The 19726-nt window shown below is 40.1% G+C and overlaps 2 protein-coding genes across 3 annotated transcripts in view; both read left to right on the forward strand.

Moving 5' to 3' along the window:
• nompC (no mechanoreceptor potential C) overlaps nucleotides 1–19726 on the forward strand; it is a 77883-nt gene that overhangs the window by 43261 nt on the left and 14896 nt on the right. For both annotated transcript variants that reach the window (XM_028184454.2, XM_028184456.2), the window contains exons 3-7: nucleotides 2591–2692; nucleotides 4509–4625; nucleotides 6767–6859; nucleotides 8050–8263; nucleotides 8881–9077. In XM_028184454.2, coding sequence (XP_028040255.2) covers nucleotides 2591–2692; nucleotides 4509–4625; nucleotides 6767–6859; nucleotides 8050–8263; nucleotides 8881–9077 — 723 coding nt within the window. The remainder of the gene's footprint in view (nucleotides 1–2590; nucleotides 2693–4508; nucleotides 4626–6766; nucleotides 6860–8049; nucleotides 8264–8880; nucleotides 9078–19726) is intronic.
• LOC114250543 (juvenile hormone esterase) lies at nucleotides 12361–15483 on the forward strand. The gene is made up of 3 exons (XM_089731819.1): nucleotides 12361–13206; nucleotides 13415–14658; nucleotides 15258–15483. The coding sequence occupies exons 1-3, from the start codon at nucleotides 13015–13017 to the stop codon at nucleotides 15457–15459; spliced, it is 1638 nt and encodes a 545-aa protein (XP_089587945.1). The 5' UTR covers nucleotides 12361–13014; the 3' UTR covers nucleotides 15460–15483.

Consider the following 19726-nt stretch of genomic DNA (forward strand, 5'->3'; position numbering starts at 1 on the left):
CGCAAATACGGGCCTTAGGCGTGATTGCAATAGGCATAATTTAATAATCGGATTATACGTTCTGATTGTCTAATTTCTTAGATAGTTAAAAATCGCCAATAAAAACGCACAGCTTGAGTTGAGAGAGTCTTCTTTTTTGATTTGGAATCAGTTCAAAATCCGCACACGAACTAACCTTCGTTTCTCAATGTCGTCAACTTTCCTTAGAATTTTAAAGAGAGCCTTTCTGAGTCTCTCAATTTTATCAAACATTTGTGTTGTGGCTTAAGCATCGTTAAAGCAATTAATACATACGATAATGTATGATAATAGTTTTGAAATCAACATTAAATAATTTACTAGATAAAGCTGAATTCAATTCAACATTACGACCAAAAGATCTTGTGGGTATCGGTATTATTAATTTTTTTAATGCCCGTGTAGGCAGAAGAGCATACGGCCCACCTGATGGTGAATGGTTACAGTCGCCCACGGACTTCAGCAATGCCAGGGGCAGAACCAAGCCGCTGCGTACCATTGAATTAAGTCTGCCTTTCATATTAGAACTTTTGGGACATTTGAACAGAAAAAAACAAATGCGCTCATATCTCTTGGTGTCAAGCAACCGGTTGATGCCATGGAGCCAATAAGCATTATTCCAGAAATACCTAGGCGTACTTTAAGATATGAGGCGGAAGTCTCCAGTTATATTAGTTATTAGACTGTTCCAGCCTTCAAAGCAGAACGCAGGTCAGTTCAGCGATAGAAATAGGCAAAACGGTGCTACCAACCGGCTCTCAATACCAACTTCAACTATCTAGTATAATCAATATTTACTATCTTCTTTATCTTATATATATAAAAATGATTTGCCGTTCGTTAGTCTCGCTAAAACTCGAGAACGGCTGGACCGATTTGGCTAATTTTGGTCTTGAATAATTTGTGGAAGTCCAGAGAAGGTTTAAAAGGTAGATAAATATAAAAATGCTCGGAGTTAAATAAAAATACCAATTTTGTTTTTCCTTTGATGTGTCCCCCGTCGGACGGATTCCATTCGTTTGTTTAAAGTTTACTTTATACAAAAATTTAGGTCTTTTATTTATCGATTGAGGCACTACGAAGTCTGCCGGGTCAGCTAGTTGCTTATTAAGACTGATGCAACAAAAAAGCACTGATCTTATCTTGAAGTTTAAAGTCTGGGCAGTAAGTCATCTGACTCCTCAGCTTTTGGGAGCTTTTGTGTCACTCCTCTAATTTATTTCCAAGCACTGTCCGCAAAAATCTTGCAAATGTCATCCAGCAATAGTCTTTAGAAGTAAGAGCCAATACACTTCTTGCTTCGAGTTACCCACCTGTTACTGCGACTGACACCAGTCTGTTGTTACTACTCCAGATTACTTTCTTTGGACTTACTTTCTTCTCTGGGTAAAAATGTGCTCTCTGGGGACTGAGCGTCTTTTACTTTACCTTTACTTTTTTGTAACTATACTTGTGATCTTAGAACATATATCTCAAGGTGGATGGCGCATTTACGTTGTAGATGTCTATGGGCTCCAGTAACTGGACTGGATCGGCTCCATGTCCCAAATCGTACAAGTGCCTTCGCAGTTTGTACCGCGAAGGTTTACAGAAGAACTGTCTGTTTGTTGCGATCCATTCGTCTGATTGAATCATATGGATAAGAATTTAGCATGTGGTCTTTCTGGTATACGTTGCTAGAACAATTTACTTTCAATATACATCCAGGAATTCAATATAGATTCGATAACTTCTGAGCGCCTGAACCGTCAGGGGCGATTAAAGGTATCATGGAGTTTATTCCAGCCAATCGTTCTGTAATTATTAGTAACTAGCCGTACTCGCCCGCCTCGCTGGGTATTTAAAATTAACATTCTTATTTATTGTTATTACTATTAGGAAGTCCAACCCTCATATAAATATTGGCCTATCCATTAAGAACATGTATTTTCTATATGGATACCAAGTTTCAAATCTATTGGATGCATGGTTCAGTAGTTATAACGGAACATCCGTAAAAACCACTGTAGATGATTATATATTAATGTTTTTTTTATTTTTTTATTGCTTAGGTGGATGGACGAGCTCACAGCCCACCTGATGTTAAGTGGTTACTGGAGCCCATAGACATCTACAACGTAAATGCGCCACCCACCTCGAGATATAAGTTCTAAGGTCTCACTATAGTTACAACGGCTACCCCACCCTTCGAACCGAAACGCATTACTGCTTCACGGCGGAAATAGGCGGGGTGGTGGTACCTACCCGTGCGGACTCCCAAGAGGTCCTACCACCAGTGATTACGCAAATTATAATTTTGCGGGTTTGGTTTTTATTACACGATGTTATTCCTTCACCGTGGAAGTCAATACCAGATAAGTCAATACTAGTATACTAGAGTAGTTTCATCATCATCATCATCATCATCAACAGCCCACAGTCGTCCACTGCTGGACATAGGCCTCTCCCAATCAACACCACTGAGCCCGGTCTACGGCTCTCCTAGAGAGACTAGAGTAGTTTAGGAGAGTTTAATCAACAACTTGACGATATATAGTTTTATGTTATTTTAACCGTGCTTTTGTTTTCGCAGGACAACTACAATGTACTCCACATCTCAGCTATGTACTCGAGGGAAGATATTGTCAAGCTACTACTCTCGAAAAGGGGAGTCGATCCTTTTGCCACCGGCGGGGTAAGAAAATGGAAATTAACAAATATGCTAAAAATAAGAAGTCGAGTTGTATGATTTCTGTTGGGGTATGTTACGAACCAGCATGTCGACGAGCCAGCGCTGTTTTCATAGAATACCTTCCAATGTAGTTAAAGCCCCCATTCTAAGCATTACTACATATACTGGTGGTAGGACGTCTTGTGAGTCCGCACGGGTAGGTACTACCGCCCTGCGTATTTCTGCCGTGAAGCAGTAATGCGTTTCGGCTTGAAGGATGGGGCAGCCGTTGTAACTATACTGAGACCTTAGAACTCGTATCTCAAGGTGAGTGGCAGCATCTACGTTGTTGATGTCTATGGGCTCCGGTAACCACTTAACACCAGGTGGTTTGCTCGTCCACCCATCTAAGCAATAAAATAATAATTAAAACAGTGATTTTTAGTTATATCGAGTGTAACCATATTACAACGCCCTCAATGTACAGCAATTAGAACTGACGCGTGAGTACCACGCACAGAAATAATACCAATTCTGTGGTACCACGCTTCGCATCGTGAGTTTACTTCTTTATTGCTTAGAGGGTTGTTTATAAGCCCACGCCGCACCTGCCAAGCGATTACCGTACGTACCACTTACGATTAATTGTCGCTAAGGAAATTACTTTATTTTCTTTTCGTTTTTGTCGAACGGTCTCTTCACACGCTTTATATTATGAAGGTAGTCGCATAAGTCTTAGAAGAATAAAAAGTCACCCAAGAATGTCTTCAATTTCACCAAAAAGCTGCGTTATCTATTTGACAACTATTCGTTCGATTTTCACCCTTAATTCAAATGTCTAGAATCGTCTTTCGAGATGTTTGAATTCAGCGTGACTAATGACAATAATCGTTTTGAACGATATACTGGAAAGGATGCGGAAAAATACCGAAACAAAAAAAAAGCTAATAAGGAATTTTGAAGTTGGTGCCATCAAAACTTTTCATTCCGCCAAACAGACAATAGAATCGTACAAAACTTTCAGATTCCTCCTCCATACCTGATTCTATAGAATGCTACAGATTTAGGAAAGCTAAGAAGAACAACTGCAAACTGATTAATTCACGCTATCAAAGTTATTATGGACGCGATCCAATGCATGTTTCTCATACAAGTCAACGGTAATCCGAGTCAAGGGCAATACATGGAATGAGCATTTCGTCTAAAAATCGTTAAAAATATTCGCGAGTGTCCAACTCATTCGTTTATGTTGCATTCCGTTCGAAGTTACCACTAGTTTATAACCAGTACAACTGCCTATCTTAATTTCAAAAATAATACACCCTGTATAGTATATTTACAGATACATCGCTCTGTCTCACAAAAAAAAGATGTGTGGTGTCGTGGGACACCGGATAGGAACGAAGTTCCTTATTATAAAAATATTAATTTTAAGTTCTATTCGAGGTATAAAGAAAATAAAACTGGAGGTTTCGCAACAACCCACGGTCATTCGGTAACGTGCGAACTTATTGTGGTACACTTCATTCACGGTTGTTTGTATAAGAGTATCTGTATTGCGCAAACGAATGCTCTGAAATTGTGGTCAATTAATGATGAAAAAATATGTTATTTTTGGTAAGTTATTACAAAGTTATGTCGTACACTGTATGCATTACTAATATGTATGTTATTACAAAGTTAAGTCGTACACTATGTGCATTACTAATAAAAATCTTACGTTACGGACGTTTTTTCCCGGTTAGGGTACCCCTCCGTATCGACCCATAACGAATTTCTTCGAAAAAAAAAAAAAGATTCTAAATTTCATTCTTGTCATTGTGAATCTTTATTAATTTAGAGTCGACAGCAAACAGCAGTCCACATAGTGGCGAGCAGACAAACAGGAACGGCCACGAGCATACTTAGAGCACTCCTGACTGCCGCCGGAAAAGATATACGCCTACGAGCTGATGGAGTAAGTACATATTATTACGTACGTATTACTGGTGGTAGGACCTCTTGTGAGTCCGCGCGGATAGGTACCACCACCCTGCCTATTTCTGCCGTGAAGTAGTAATGCGTTTCGGTTTGAAGGGTGGGGCAGCCGTTGTAATTATACTTGAGATCTTAGAACTTATATCTCAAGGTGGGTGGCGCATTTAAGTTGTAGATATCTATGGCTCCAGTAACCACTTAACACCAGGTGGGCTGTGAGCTCGTCCACACATCTAAGTTATAAAAAAAAATAAAAAAACCATGGATGAAAGGTTATTTGGTCTAAGCGACATTTTGCTAAATACGCGACACTTATCTTTGTAATTAAAGGTCCGTTTTATTTGGTATTAGCATCACCAATTGTTCGACAATCGATGTTTTTAATTGAACTTCAATTAACTTTACCGCATTCAACTACCGGAAGAAGTTTTTTTTGTTATAATATTTTTTCCAAATTTTAAAATTTAAATGGCTCTCCTGTGAAGTTGTAAAAATGTCACTTAAACCAAATATCTTTTGACCACTCGATATACAAACGCCACATTTGTTACGATTCTGTAACGGCTGACGGATTGTTATAACTGTCAAACGTTTATCGCATATTACTCGTCTTTATTTAATTAATCATTTTGATGTCCATTTCAATAAATACATTATATTATGTTCAACTTAAGATACGATTGTGGCGTATTTGATCTTTGCGTCCGAAATGAGATCTCCGCATTCTTCCTACTTCTGCGCCCTCGTTTGCGAGTAATTGTCAGAAGACAGACCGAACTCCGGGCTGTATCGATAAGAATTTAATTCGTTCGCCTACCTAATTGTTGATAGCCCAAGTGGTTAACCCAACTTCTCGCAGAGTGGTAGGTGAGCTCACGGGACTCAATCTGGGAGGCTAACACTAACTCCACCAAGAGCAGTGCTTCGCTGAATCTTAGTCTTTAAGTCTTAAGTGACTTTAATTAGTGTCTTAACAGAATCATTACGTTTCAATGTTTCGTTCAATGAACTCCAAGTCGACCTCAAGAGAATGATCACAATCATAACATTGATACGTCGCTAGTAAAGCGAAAGGCACGCCGATGTCGCATTCAAAGCACCATCGCGTGAATCGATAAAGTTTAGACTGGCGACTGGCAAAAGAGTCGATCGGTAAACACTAGTAGGAGTAGTGGATGCAGCGTCGCACCATCGCGTGCAGCCGCCCGTCGCCTGGCACCGCCACCCACCCCTGATTAAGGAATTGCCCCCAAAATACTCCCACAATGCGGCCCGTAAACAAATCCTCCCTATACGAACGAACCCGACGGGCCGAATTATGAAAACACCGTAACGTGGACGCCCATCACGTGACGCAACACGCATTAATTTGACAAATATTAATTAATCCTTAAAAAAAATCCAGCCAAAACTCGACAAGGGGAAGTCGGCGCTGGCGTTTTAAGGACGTTCCGATAGTGAAAACGAGCCACCCCACGCGAATGGAAAGTAGCTAATTATCCGTCGAGCTTTAGCCGCCGGGTAAACGTCACCGCGCAAAATTTACAATGCAAATTACTCGCTGAATATTAGTTATAGCGTCGACGATGAAATTCAAAATTACTAATTTTAATACAATGAGTCTCAGTCGCTCTTTCGTCACGAGAAGGAGCAGGTAGCTCCACGATGGCTTCCGACTTTACGTTCGCGTCGCTAGGATAGTAACCATGGAGGATCAAGTACGTATCCTCGTCGTCTACAATCCGTCTGACTTCAGAGTTGAAATGACGTGGAAGCGGAACGATCGATTCGTATATTCCACGGAACGCCTATAAGATTCCAATGCACATAAGTCGCATACTATTGTCTGTGTGTCACGATATTGAGGGTTTCGTGCAGTGCCGGCTGCAAATAGCGAATTAGTTGCGGCTTCGGTACGTGCGAAGGTAGTTCCGCGGTATGTCTGATAGCGGGAGAGACGTGCCGAGGAGCGCGAATATCAGTTTTTCATCGGGAGTCCGTAGTCCGCCTGCTAACCAGCAAAAGGACCTCCAAAGGCTCGAACTAAGTTTTATAGAGCTGAATAAAGAAAGAGCCAAACAGAAGGAATGGAAAAAGCTAATACGCGACCTGGTGTTCCAGAGAGGCAAGGTCCCGCTGCTGCTCGCGGTGGAGGCCGGGAATCAGAGCATGGTCCGAGAGCTGCTAAGCGCACAAACGGCTGAACAACTAAAGGTATGTACGGGGCGCCTGCTATTATTCTATAGCAACATTTTTTAAGTTTAATTTAATGGGTGCGCCTTGTGTTTTATAAATACGAAGTTGCTTTACTGTGTCTGGGCTGAATAAAATTGCATTATCTTTGCTAGTGTCGCGGACCTAATGTAACGATATATTTGAGCTAGACTCGGCACATTTGCAAGGCACAATTAAATTGTAATTTAAAAGAAGTGATTTTTGATGCAATAAATGAGGGTTATTGCGTTTTTTTTAAATCAATAGAGGCATGCATTATGTTTGTCCATCTGATGTGAAGCTGTTCTCGGAATCCATAGACACTATTGATCTTGAATTTCTGCATAGCAGATCTTCGGCCATAGCCCCGTAACGCAGAGCTGTTATCCTTATTAAATGAACCGATACATTAATATTAATAGATTTTGTTATGTACTTTCATTAACGCCATTTGGAAAAAGGAAAGCCCCCAGTTTCATATCGATCTATCTGAGTTAAAACTGCATTTTACATCTATGCTAAAGTCATAACGATATAAGAGTATGTGTAAGCTTACCTGAATTAAAATAAAATTTATTTTATCAATGAGGCAATTGTTATCGCCCTTCTAGAAATAAGTGAAGCATGTGTTACTAAAATAAAAGAAAACTCGCTCTCCACACGTGAACCTGTGATTCGTAGCTAAAATAGGGGAGACGATGCTACCAATCTATTACTGTGCTCAAAACAAAAATTAGGCGGAAGTTTAGAGGAAGTTAAATAGAAAAAAAGAATGCGATGTAAAAACACTAGAACTAATGGAAAATAGGACATTAGTAGAAGTAGATAATTCTCACAAATAAACTTGAAATTGACTTGAAACTTCAAGTCACGGACACAGATCAAAACAAAACAATTCAAAATGGAACGAATGACCACTTTGCAGCAGAAATAGGTGGGATGGCAATCCCTAACGAAGCTTGGGCCTCGGAGGGATCACATTTGCCTGAACTTCGTTTTAATAATTCTTCTTAGAAGAACATAATGTCAGTAAATTCGTACAATATCAGCTTATTAGCTTTGTGATCTGTTCCAATTTACACCAATCCATACACTTAACCCAATCTACCCAGTCGTCGACTCCTGCCTTATTGACTTCATGATCTGTTCCAATTTTGCACCAATCCATACGCTTAACCGAATCTACCCAGGCGACAACCCCTGCCGGTGACACCGCTCTGCATCTAGCTGCCAGAAGGAGGGACGTAGACATGGCCAGAATCTTAGTGGACTACGGAGCAGTAGTCGACGCTACGAATGGCGCTGGACAAACACCTTTACATATAGCCGCAGCTGAAGGCGATGAGCCTTTAGTAAAGTACTTCTATGGAGTCAGGGCTAACGCTGCGATTGCAGATAATGAGGGTGAGATTTTGTCGTTTAAATTAGGTATTGTGTTGAAGACGGGTTGAAACCGATGTCCAGATACAGTGCAGTAATTACGATAGGTACATGTTAAGTGGACTTCCTTCTTGAAATACTCGAGTTCGATTATCGGCTAATAGCGCTTCTCACGCGATGGCCCATCATTCCATCATTCGTATTGTATGCATCATTACAATTCTGAAATGATTTTGATTCCTTTGATATTTGTACCGTTCCTAAGGGCCCTAATATGACAGCTTCATTATTTTGGAATCGCTACATTGTTCCAGTCACCTTCCGAGTTCTTCAAACTAAGAGTCTTAATCAGTAGTGACAGTAGCGGTTAGGCAGACCGATTCATAATTTTGTAATTTCGATTGCATTGATACAACAGCTACGAAGAAGAGAAAGACGGTTGTACCCATTTATGACGGATCTGTAAAAACTGAGGCCTTAGAACTCATGCCAAAATTAGGTGGCGGCATTTACGTTGTTGATGTCTATGAGCTCCGGTAACCACTTAACACCAGGTGTGCCGTTACCTCATCCATTCATTAAAACACAAAAAGTCAGCATTTGATTAAAGACAAGGTAAAACCTGCTATGATTCTCCACAGATCGAACCCCAATGCATTTAGCAGCGGAGAATGGTCACGCTGCCATCATCGAACTACTGGCAGACAAGTTTAAGGCTTCGATCTTCGAGAGGACCAAGGACGGCAGCACTTTGATGCACATTGCGTCACTCAACGGCCACGCGGATTGCGCCATGATGCTTTTCAAGAAAGGCGTCTACCTACACATGCCCAACAAGGTAAAGCTATGCATTACAGGTAGATTTTTTTTATTGCCCGTGTAGGCAGACGCACACGACCCACCTGATGGTGAGTGGTTACTGTCGCCCATGGACTTCAGTAATGCCAGGAGCAGAACCAAGCCCCTGCCTACAAAAAGATCGTATTGTCAGTCCATGAGGGTAGGGACCACGTGCCTAAGGCCCCAAATAAATATCGGGACGCAGCCATTTGAAGGTTGGAACGTCCATTACACATAATTGAGACATAATTGTCAGGGTAGATAATGCTGTTCTCCTCGTGCTGTCTACACACCCTCGGTAATCATTTAACGGCCATGAGCTCATTCACCAATTTATCCATATTTTTTAAAACACCTAGAACAACACTTAAAATTTCTCAGTGACATTTTCTTTCCCCTAATGTTCAACGCGAGATTAATATTTGCTAAAAACACATTAGTTCATACGACTTGAAACTAAAACTGCGAAATATTTCATATATCAAAGATGAAGTATTCATCTAAGGCACATTTCATGTCATAACGGCTACGAGTAAAAGTATCGGGAATGGAATATTTCCACTGTTCCTGTCATATTAAAATCTTTTTAATTGAAAACTCCTTGGTTTTAAAAATCGAATACCATTTATTTATTTAAAAAAAGATTCTCGGTCTTGTCACGAGGTTTTGTCAAACTTGTTTAGTCGTTGAGAAAATGGAATTGACTCGAGAAAATTCAAGAGCGATGATTTATTATGACTTTCGAAGTGGTTTAACACAAAAACAGTGTGTTGACCGGATGATTTCTGCATTTGGTGATGAAGCCCCATCCAAAACCACTATTTATCGCTGGTTTGCTGAGTTTCAACGTGGACGTGTCAGTGATGATCCCCGTCAACGTCGTCCAAAAACTGCAGTCACCCAAGAAAACGTTGATGCTGTGCGTAAGCTGATTGAGGAAGATCGACATGTGACATACCGCGAAATTCAGGCAACTTTAGACATTGGCATGAGTCAAATACAAATAATCTTGCATGAACAATTAGGTGTAAAAAAGTTGTTTTCCCGATGGATACCGCATTCGCTCTGTGAAGAGCAAAAAGCGGCTCGCGTTACTTGGTGCGTCAGAACTCTCGAAAGATTCCACGCAGGATCCTCAAATGCTGTATACAACATTGTATCAGGTGACGAATCCTGGATATACGCGTACGAACCCGAAACAAAAAACCAGTCACGAGTTTGGGTGTTCGAAAATGAGTTAAAGCCAACAAAAATTGTTCGTTCACGGAGTGTTGCAAAAAAAATGGTGGCCACGTTTGTCTCCAAAACCGGCCATGTTACGACTATTCCTCTTGAGGGACAAAGAACGGTTAATGCAGAATGGTATGCTAGCATTTGTTTGCCACAGGTCGTTTCTGAACTCCGTAAAGAGAACTGCAACCGCTGCATCATCCTCCATCACGACACTGCGAGCTCTCACACCGCGCACAGAACAAAAGAGTTTTTAGAGCAAGAAAACATAGAATTATTAGACCATCCGCCGTACAGCCCCGACCCTAATGATTTCTATACTTTCCCTAAAATAAAGAATAAATTACGTGGACAGAGATTTTCATCACCTGAAGAAGCTGTGGACGCCTACAAAACGGCCATTTTGGAGACCCCAACTTCCGAATGGAATGGTTGCTTCAATGATTGGTTCCATCGTATGGAAAAATGTGTCAAATTTCGCGGAGAATACTTCGAAAAGCAATAAATACATTTTTAAATAGTAATGTTGTGTCACTTCGTTAATTCCCGAAATTTTCAGTGCCGCCTATGTATCTGAAAAGACACTATTGACAGATTATAATATAACATTCTAAGCGCACTGATAAATAAGATTTTTGGTAGGCAGCGGCTTGGCTCGGTAGGCAGCGGCTTGGCTCGGTAGGCAACGGCTTGGATCTACCCCTGTTCATCCATATTATCTGGAACCGCTGCGTTCATCGACAGTGCGTTCCCGGAGGTCTTTTTTGCCACGCACCATCCGGCTATGGAATGAGCTCCCCTCCACGGTGTATCCCCAGCGCTATGACATGTCCTTCTTCAAAAGAGGCTTGTGGAGAGTATTAAGCGGTAGGCAGCGGCTTGGTTCTGCCCCTGGCATTGCTGAAGTCCATGGGCACCCACCATCAGGTGGGCCGTGCGCTCGTCTCCCTACAAGGGCAATAAAAAAAACAATTATTAAACAAAAAAACAATTATTATTTTCCTTTAGAAATTAGTGCAGTAGGGCTCTTCTCCGCATAAACACTAGAAATAACGTTTAGGCACGAAACTGAATCGTTTTATAGTATTGCGTGTTCCGGTCTATTGGCGGTGCATAGCTTCGCTTTTCCTACGTTCGTCCTTGTCGAATTATTTATCCTGTGTAATAGTAATATAATGCTTTTATTTATATTTATTTTATAATACTTGTGTAATATAATTTACTGGTGGTAGGATCTCTTGTGAGTCCGCACGGGTAGGTACCACCGCCTCGCCTATTTCTACCGTGAAGCAGTAATGCGTTTCGGCTTGAAGGGTGGGGCAGCCGTTGTAATTATACTGAGATCTTAGAACTTATATATCAAGCTGTGTGGCGCATTTATATTGTAGTTATCTATGGGCTCCACTAACCACTTAACACCAGGTGGGCTGCGAGCTCGTCCACACATCTAAGCAATAAAAAAATAAAAATAATAATAATTTACAATAAAGTTTTATGTTCTGGCCTATATTCTTTACTCGTGAAAAATAATCGCGAATTTCAGTCGTTACAATTTAGTTATGACCGGTTAGTGTATGTTTCCCCACCCGTGTAAGAACAAAAATTATTTTAATCGAAGCTTAATTCAGACAAACTTTAATGACGTGTTGTACTAAAAAAACAAATCGAGTTCGCCCATCCGGCTCAAAATTAGGATTTCATGGGATTATGAGTACCAGGAACTAACATACGTTATATACGTTTAAATATATACATATTATGTATATAATAAATACCCAGACAAAGAGTAAATAAACATTTTCATCACACGAATGTTTTCACGAATCACAAATTGGGCCCACGACTCTCGGCGCCACAATCAGGAAAATTTACTAGGAAAAATCTGTTTTTTTTATTATTTTTTATTGCTTAGGTGGATGGACGAGCTCACAGCCCACCTGGTGTTAAGTGGTTACTGGAGCCCATAGACATCTACAACGTAAATGCGCCACCCACCTCGAGATATAAGTTCTAAGGTCTCAGTATAGTTATAACGGCTACCCCACCCTTCGAACCGAAACACATTACTGCTTCACGGCGGAAATAGGCGGGGTGGTGGTACCTACCCGTGCGGACTCTCAAGAGGTCCTACCACCAGTGATTACGCAAATTATAATTTTGCGGGTTTGGTTTTTATTACACGATGTTATTCCTTCACCGGGGAAGTCAATCGTGAACATTTGTTGAGTACGTATTTCATTAGAAAAATTGGTACCCGCCTGCGGGATTCGAACACCGGTGCATCGCTACATACGAATGCACCGGACGTCTTATCCTTTAGGCCACGACGACTTCAAAAAGGTAAGGTAACCGACGGGTTTTTGCAGTCATTTACCTTAAGAGGTCAGGTCGTACTTTCAACTGTATTGTGAAACGATTGTCCCGCTTTTCAAATCGGATTGAATGTTCGCTTCGTGGCTGGGTGCTGTATTGACACGTTTTTATTAAAATTTGTTTAAATATTCTATTAAATAACTATTCACTAACTTAATTTACGATTCAGCGAACGAAAAGCACTGAAGAATAATTTTACCGATGTATTACCATCTTAAACGACTCTTATTAAGATAAAATAAAAAACAGCAATTGAATTAATACATATCAATGAGTTACACAAAGTAAAATAAAATCGAGAGAAATAACATTTTTATATAGTTAGCAGCACTATGAGAAAGATAGCTATACTAATAGTCTTAGCTGCTACAGTTTACAAGTATTTTGAAAGACAAACATTTGATGAAGTTTTGTTTGTGAAAATAGAAAATGGTATGATCAAAGGTCTAAAATCAGACGATGGAAGTTATACTATGTTCCTGGGAATGCCCTACGCTCTAGTCAATGAAAGTAATCCGTTCGGGGTAAGTTTCAATTAAATTTACATTATTAATGTTTTATTTGCTAAAAGATGCTCAATTGATCATCGAACATGCTGACATTAACTATGTCGATAAGGTAATCGTGGTTTTTACGTTAAGTGACTTTCAGAAACACTGAAAATTGTTCATCACGAAATTAGAATAGTGAATTTAAACGATGATTTCTGTTAAATTTAACCATTTCTTTAAGGATTCTTTGCCAACACTACCATTTAACGAAATATACGAAGCGTTCGACGATTCTACTGCCTGTCCACAAAAAGAAGAATTCAATAATACTATCGTTGGAGAGATGCAATGTTTGCGATTAAATATTTACGTGCCGAAATCTTTAAACAACAACTTGCCTGTGCTGATTTATTTTTACGGAGGAACATTTGAAATCGGTTTTGCAGGCCGCTACCTATATGGACCAAAATATTTAGTTAGACACGAAATAATCCTTGTGACAGTAAATTATCGGCTCGGCCCTTACGGGTTTCTATGCACTGATTCTTCGAATGCGATAGGTAATCAAGGTTTAAAAGATCAAAAAAAGGCAATAGTCTGGGTTAGAGAAAATATAGGAGTTTTTGGCGGCGATAAAGATAGAATAACAGTTTCGGGGCATAGCTACGGCGCTTCGGGCGTTGATTTGCTGCTCCATTCGCTGCATATAAATGAAAAATTATTTGACAAGGTTATAATACAAAGCGGGACCTCATATTTTCCTGAAATAATGGCGAAACCTAACAACAGTGTAGCGTTTGAACTAGCAAAAAGACTAGGATTTAAAACAGCACAATTGGATTTAGCTATAGATTTCTTATCGAAAGAAAATTATAAAGACGTTATTAATGCTGCAGTGGAATTGGATGTAAAATTTTATTGCTGTAATGAAAATCATTTTAGCGGAGCCCAAAATTTTTTAACTGATTATCCAATAAATTTAAATATTCCGATAGTTGAAGGCATGTCTATTTTAATTGGAAACACTAACAATGAACGAGCGCACAACTATTATGGGAAGAAGAACCTAAACTTTGACATATTTCAGGATCATTTACAAATAGCTTTCAATTTTGATGACGAACATTTATTGAATACAAAAGAAATTGTGAAGAAACAATACATCGGAAATGAAAAAAAGATTGATAAGGTAGAGAATAACATTGTACAATTCTCCTCGGATTTTTATTACTACCATCCAACAAAAAGAAATGTTTTGAAATATATTGACAATGGTGCAAAAAAAGTATACAATTACTTATTTTCGTATGACGGGAATAGGAATTTTTTGAAAAAAACCTTTAATTTAAATGGTATGGGAGCGTTTCATGCAGATGAAATTGGATATCTATTTGACATATCATTTATGGATAAGACCCTTACCATTGAAGACATGTTAATTGTTGATAGAATTACCACACTTTGGGCAAACTTTGTTAAATCAGGGTATGTTTTCTTTTTAAATTACAGGTATATTTGGTGGCTTTTATTCGAGTTAATCATAATATTGCACAAATAATAGCAAGCTTCTCTTCTCTAACAAACCTCTTTTAAGTTATCCTCCACCTTTCGTTGTTCTCCTCATTACTGAGAGTCGTAACTCCCCCGTTGCGTCAATCTCTCGTGTACAATTGTTCTCCATCTGCTGTGATCCTTGGCCTCGTGGAGTTTGGTCCAACCATCCTCTAGGTCGAATTTGGTCCAACCATCCTCTAGGACGCTTGCCCTCTATCTAGCAAGTCACTATCAGCTTCTCAAGATTGTGATCCTCCCTGACCCTCCGAGAAATGTCTCCAAAGAATTCCAAAGCTCTACGAATGCATATTGTGGATGCTTGGATTTGAGTTATAAAATTTATCAATGTAGCACTTTTAATCTTCTCCATGGGAGAAAACTTGTTAGTGACAGTCATAAAATACATGAAACATGTAAAAACTGAAAGGGATGGACCTGACGTAAATGTATTTGAGACACGGAACTCAAATAAATATATAATCTTCGGTCTCATTCCACAATATTAACGTCCGAAAATACACATTTTTCAGAAACCCTACACCTGTCCCAACAGAACTACTGCCAATTATATGGAAACCAATATCGAAAGACTCCTTTTACGCTTTAAATATAGATACAGCAATGGAGTTGAAATCTGGACTTTTCGAAGATAGAATGATTTTTTGGGATACATTCTTTGAAAAATACAAATACTTCGTAAAAGGATTTCGGTCGAAAAATGCTTCAGCTTGAAATTGTACATTCATCATATGTATTCATTTACATAAAAAAATATTGTGCGGGTAATATTATTGTATTAGGTATATGAAATAAAACGCATTTTGTTTTTTTGTTTGTTTCAATAACGTTTTATTTCAGTTGAAATAGTTTTTGAAGCACCTATTACGTTATACTGTGGTGTATTTTTCAACAGAAAACCAATTTAGAGTTGGCATAATAGGGCCCTCAGATGTTAGGTAATTTCTATTTGAGTATATTCTGCTCTCTTGGTATTGCGAGGTAAAATGTGTTATAATTAATGTCCCCCTGCCTTGAAACATCTAAGTCACAATTGCAGTAGTAGAAAAACCATTCAAACAGGACAAAGTGATTATTTTGTGACGGAAGATTGTTGTATCATAGTATATATGCGGGTTCACAATTTATAGCATTCATCATGTACTACTTTTTCTTCACGGTAAAGTAGTTATACGCTTCGGTTTAATGGAAAATATAGGTAAATCTACTCCAGTACAAATGACAAAATATTTTGTTATGTTTGTGAACTCAAGAAATCTCGACCTCACTCGAATGTGCCATACCGTTATTTATAAGTATTTGGATTAACGAAATTATGACCCTCTTGATTTTAAGTGACTATCGAAATCTCATTTGTGTTGTGTATGGTAAGGTGTGGACGATAAGAGATCGTCTTATCCTTCAACTCAAATGCAGGATGGCCGGGTGCCAAACCTCTGACGATGTTCCCCCGGTGGCCAAAGATGTTAAAGATCCACCTGCCCGAGATAGAGCCCAAGCAAGGTATTCCAAGGTCAGTAGTACATCAAACGCGCAGCTCTCTCCAAGAAGGCCCTGCCGACGATGTCGTGAAGGCAATAGTTGACGACTCTAGATCGGCCGTCTCCATACGAAACTCCAAGGCAGGAGGTACCTAACCGTGCGGATTCTGAAGGCAATGTAATATAACGATCGCAGTATCTTTGTTCGATTCATAAAGAACACTGCTGCGAACCTAAGTCCCTTTAGCCCTAAACACGTCATTACGGATCTTCTCGATCCACTAACGGTGCTTTTAGGTACCTCAAGCACCGGCCAGCGTCCTCGCCGAACCCGTCGCTGGCGACGAAGTGCTCGACGAGTAAATTGACCCATAGACACAGCCCACTGAGTTTCTCGCCGGATCTTCTCAGTGGGTCGCGCTTCCGATCCGGTGGTAGATTCTGCGATTTGCCAGGGCCAGTGTTAGCAACACTCCCGGTTTGAGCCCCTTAAGCTGACCTATACGTCAAGGAGAAGCTGAAATGGCCTCTCAAGGATATATATGAGCATAGGTAGAAAAAAAAACGCCTTTTACAAAAACTTCAGTTATTGCTAGGGTAGACATCACAGAGCCATATAAGCAAGGCTATCGTAAGAATGTCGCTAGCACGATTCAAGTTGTTGCCAGATTTCTTTTATGTGACCATCGCTACCGCAATGCAATCAGTGGAACTTAGGGTATTGAGCTGCAGTGAAACGTTTGATGAAGCAAACTTTTTACTGGTGGTAGGACCTCTTGTGAGTCCGCACGGGTAGGTACCACCGCCCCGCCTATTTCTGCCGTGAAGCAGTAATGCGTTTCGGTTTGAAGGGTGGGGCAGCCGTTGTGACTATACTGAGACCTTAGAACTATATCTCAAGGTGTGTGGCGTATTTACGTTGTAGATGTCTATGGGCTCCAGTAACCACTTAGCATCGGGTGGGCTGTGAGCTCGTCCACACAGCTAAGCAATAAAAAAAAAAAAAAAAAAAAATGAATATTACTTTAAGCCGTAATTGGTACATCATATTTTACGTGTTTGCAACTGAATATCCACGCAACAGACAATAACTTTTTTCCCTGCCTAACCGTTGGTAGCCTAAGGGGCTATTCCAACTTCGCGCGGACCGGTAGCTGAGCTCACGGGCTCAACCTGAGAGAATTGCTAACACTAGCTCTAGCAAGAGCAGTGCTTCGCTGAATCTACTATCGGATCGGAATCGCGACCCACTGAGAAAAAACTGTAAAAGTCAGTGGGTAAAACAGGCAATACAGTTTGACTTTTACATTGTTTGCTAATAATCATTTGTGGATAAACGACAAAGGGAAGATTTTCCACTGGCCGAGTGAAATTGCTTAGTAGACCGACGGCCCGAATGTTATAGTTGGTTACTTGTATACATGCAAGCTTATCTTGAATAATATGTCGTTGACGCGATTCAGGCATTAGTCAAAGATCTTCTGTTCTATGATCGTCGAGATCGTTAACCTATAATGTGCAGTTCCACTGAATATTTATTTATTTATTCTTCTTCTGAGTCGGTCTCTTCATTTCTGAAGGTCGTGTCTAATTTGAAATGTGGACCACTCGATGCACAATGCTTCCCCACGTCTTCCTGTCTTCGGCGGTCCTTATAGCCTCGGTTATTGGCAGGCTGGTGAGCGTCTTTACCAGATCAGACCAGCGGGTAGGTGAGCGTCCGCGTGATCTTCTCCCGTCAACCTGACCAACTACCATCAGCTCCTCTAAGTTATCGGGGCCACTACGAGCGATGTGGCCGAACAATTTAATAATATATAATAATAAACAATAATTTATTTATTAACATACCGCTAAAGCCTTTTAAGTTTACTCATCAAAAGATCCTCCACACAATTGTGATGCACTCGATTTTGTCTTGGCAACCGTCACGACTATGAAGTATTGAAAGTCAGTAATGTAATACGAATAAAATAAACATGAGGTTGAATCGTTCAATGCCGTAACCGAGGTCTTTCATTTTTAATTCATTTATACAGCATGTATGTTACGAAAGACAAAGCTAGGTTGTATTGACGGTAAATTTTGGCAGAGTTACAAGAAAATAATCCAGTTTTTTTTTTATTGCCCTTGCAGACAATCGGGCATACGGCCCCCCTGATGGTGATTTTATACCATTTCGATGTTTTCATCCGAATATTGGCCCGCCATTAACTCGCATCTCTGTAGCTACCTTCTATTTTTTTATTGCTTAAATGGATGGACGAGCTCACATGCCACCTGGTGTTAAGTGGTTACTGAAGCCCATAGACATGTACAACGCAAATGCGATACCCACCTTGAGATATAAGTTCTAATGTCTCAAGTATAGCTAGCTACAACAGCTGCCCCGCCCTTCAAACCGAAACGCATTACTGCTTCACGGCAGAAATAGGTAGGGTGGTGGTACCTACCCGCGCGGACTCTCAAGAGGTCCTACCACCAATACAGCGTATCCAGGAACAGCGACGAGAACACGAAAATAGTGAACGATTAAGTTCGCTTAGCCCGAATGAAACCTAATTTATCATCAACATAACCCTCACACACAGCCCACTGAGTTTCTCGCCGGATCTTCTCAGTGGGTCGCGTTTCCGATCCTCTCAGCTTAGGTAGGAAAAAAAAAACTTAATCATAATACTAAACATGTACATATTTTTAATTGAAAGAACATAAATAAATATATATGTTTTTGTATTTTATAATTAAATAAATAAATAAATATTTATTAACAATCACGCCACGTTAACCGACCCCGTGATAAGTTCGTAAAGAACCTGTGTTACAGGTACCAGATAACGGATGTAAATGTAAGATTTTTATTATACACATACATATATTTAATATACATCCATAACCCTGGAAAAGACATTTATATTTATCATACAAATATCTTCCCTTGGCGGGATTCGAACCCGCGACCCCCTTGTGTAGTGACCATGTCACTCACCACTACACCAGACGGCCGTTAATTGAAAATCACGTGGGGAAAAGAAAGCCTCTCGAATTATATTCACTTCACACACATAACGCAGCATAACGCGATATAAACTCACTTAGTCTACGGGCACGAAACTTGCGATGGCCGAGCGATGGCGACAGCGGCGCGACGGCGATGTATACAAAAGCATTGCACAGTATGGGGACGGGCACGAAACGGGCGATGGCGGAGCGGGGCGATCGAGCGATGTACGGGCGATGATGGGGCGACGGCGACGCGGAAGCGACGAGAACAAACTACTTTGGTTTCGTCGCTTGCGCGGGTACACAGTGTTGTGTTCAGTTATTATTTTAGTAATGGAAATTGATAATGAGGAATTTATAATTTAACAAGGAATTTAAAATTTCATTGAATGACACCTTAGCTCGTAATAAAGCGTAGAAAATTCTCCCAAATTGCGTCTTCGTTGATTTATTGGATGAACACAATCTCTAGGTAATAATAATTCTCTCAATAGGAG

The sequence above is a fragment of the Bombyx mandarina genome, chromosome 12, assembly GCF_030267445.1.
Source record: "Bombyx mandarina strain Sakado chromosome 12, ASM3026744v2".
NCBI lineage: Eukaryota > Metazoa > Arthropoda > Insecta > Lepidoptera > Bombycidae > Bombyx > Bombyx mandarina.

What these genes read in the sequence shown, in the direction of transcription:
- LOC114250543 (XM_089731819.1), top strand. Translation starts at nt 13,015, where the DNA reads ATGAGAAAGATAGCTATACTAATAGTCTTAGCTGCTACAGTTTACAAG. An exon ending in ATGAAAGTAATCCGTTCGGG is followed by an intron (nt 13,207 to 13,414) that starts GTAAGTTTCAAT and finishes CATTTCTTTAAG; the next exon opens with GATTCTTTGCCAACACTACC. An exon ending in GCAAACTTTGTTAAATCAGG is followed by an intron (nt 14,659 to 15,257) that starts GTATGTTTTCTT and finishes CACATTTTTCAG; the next exon opens with AAACCCTACACCTGTCCCAA.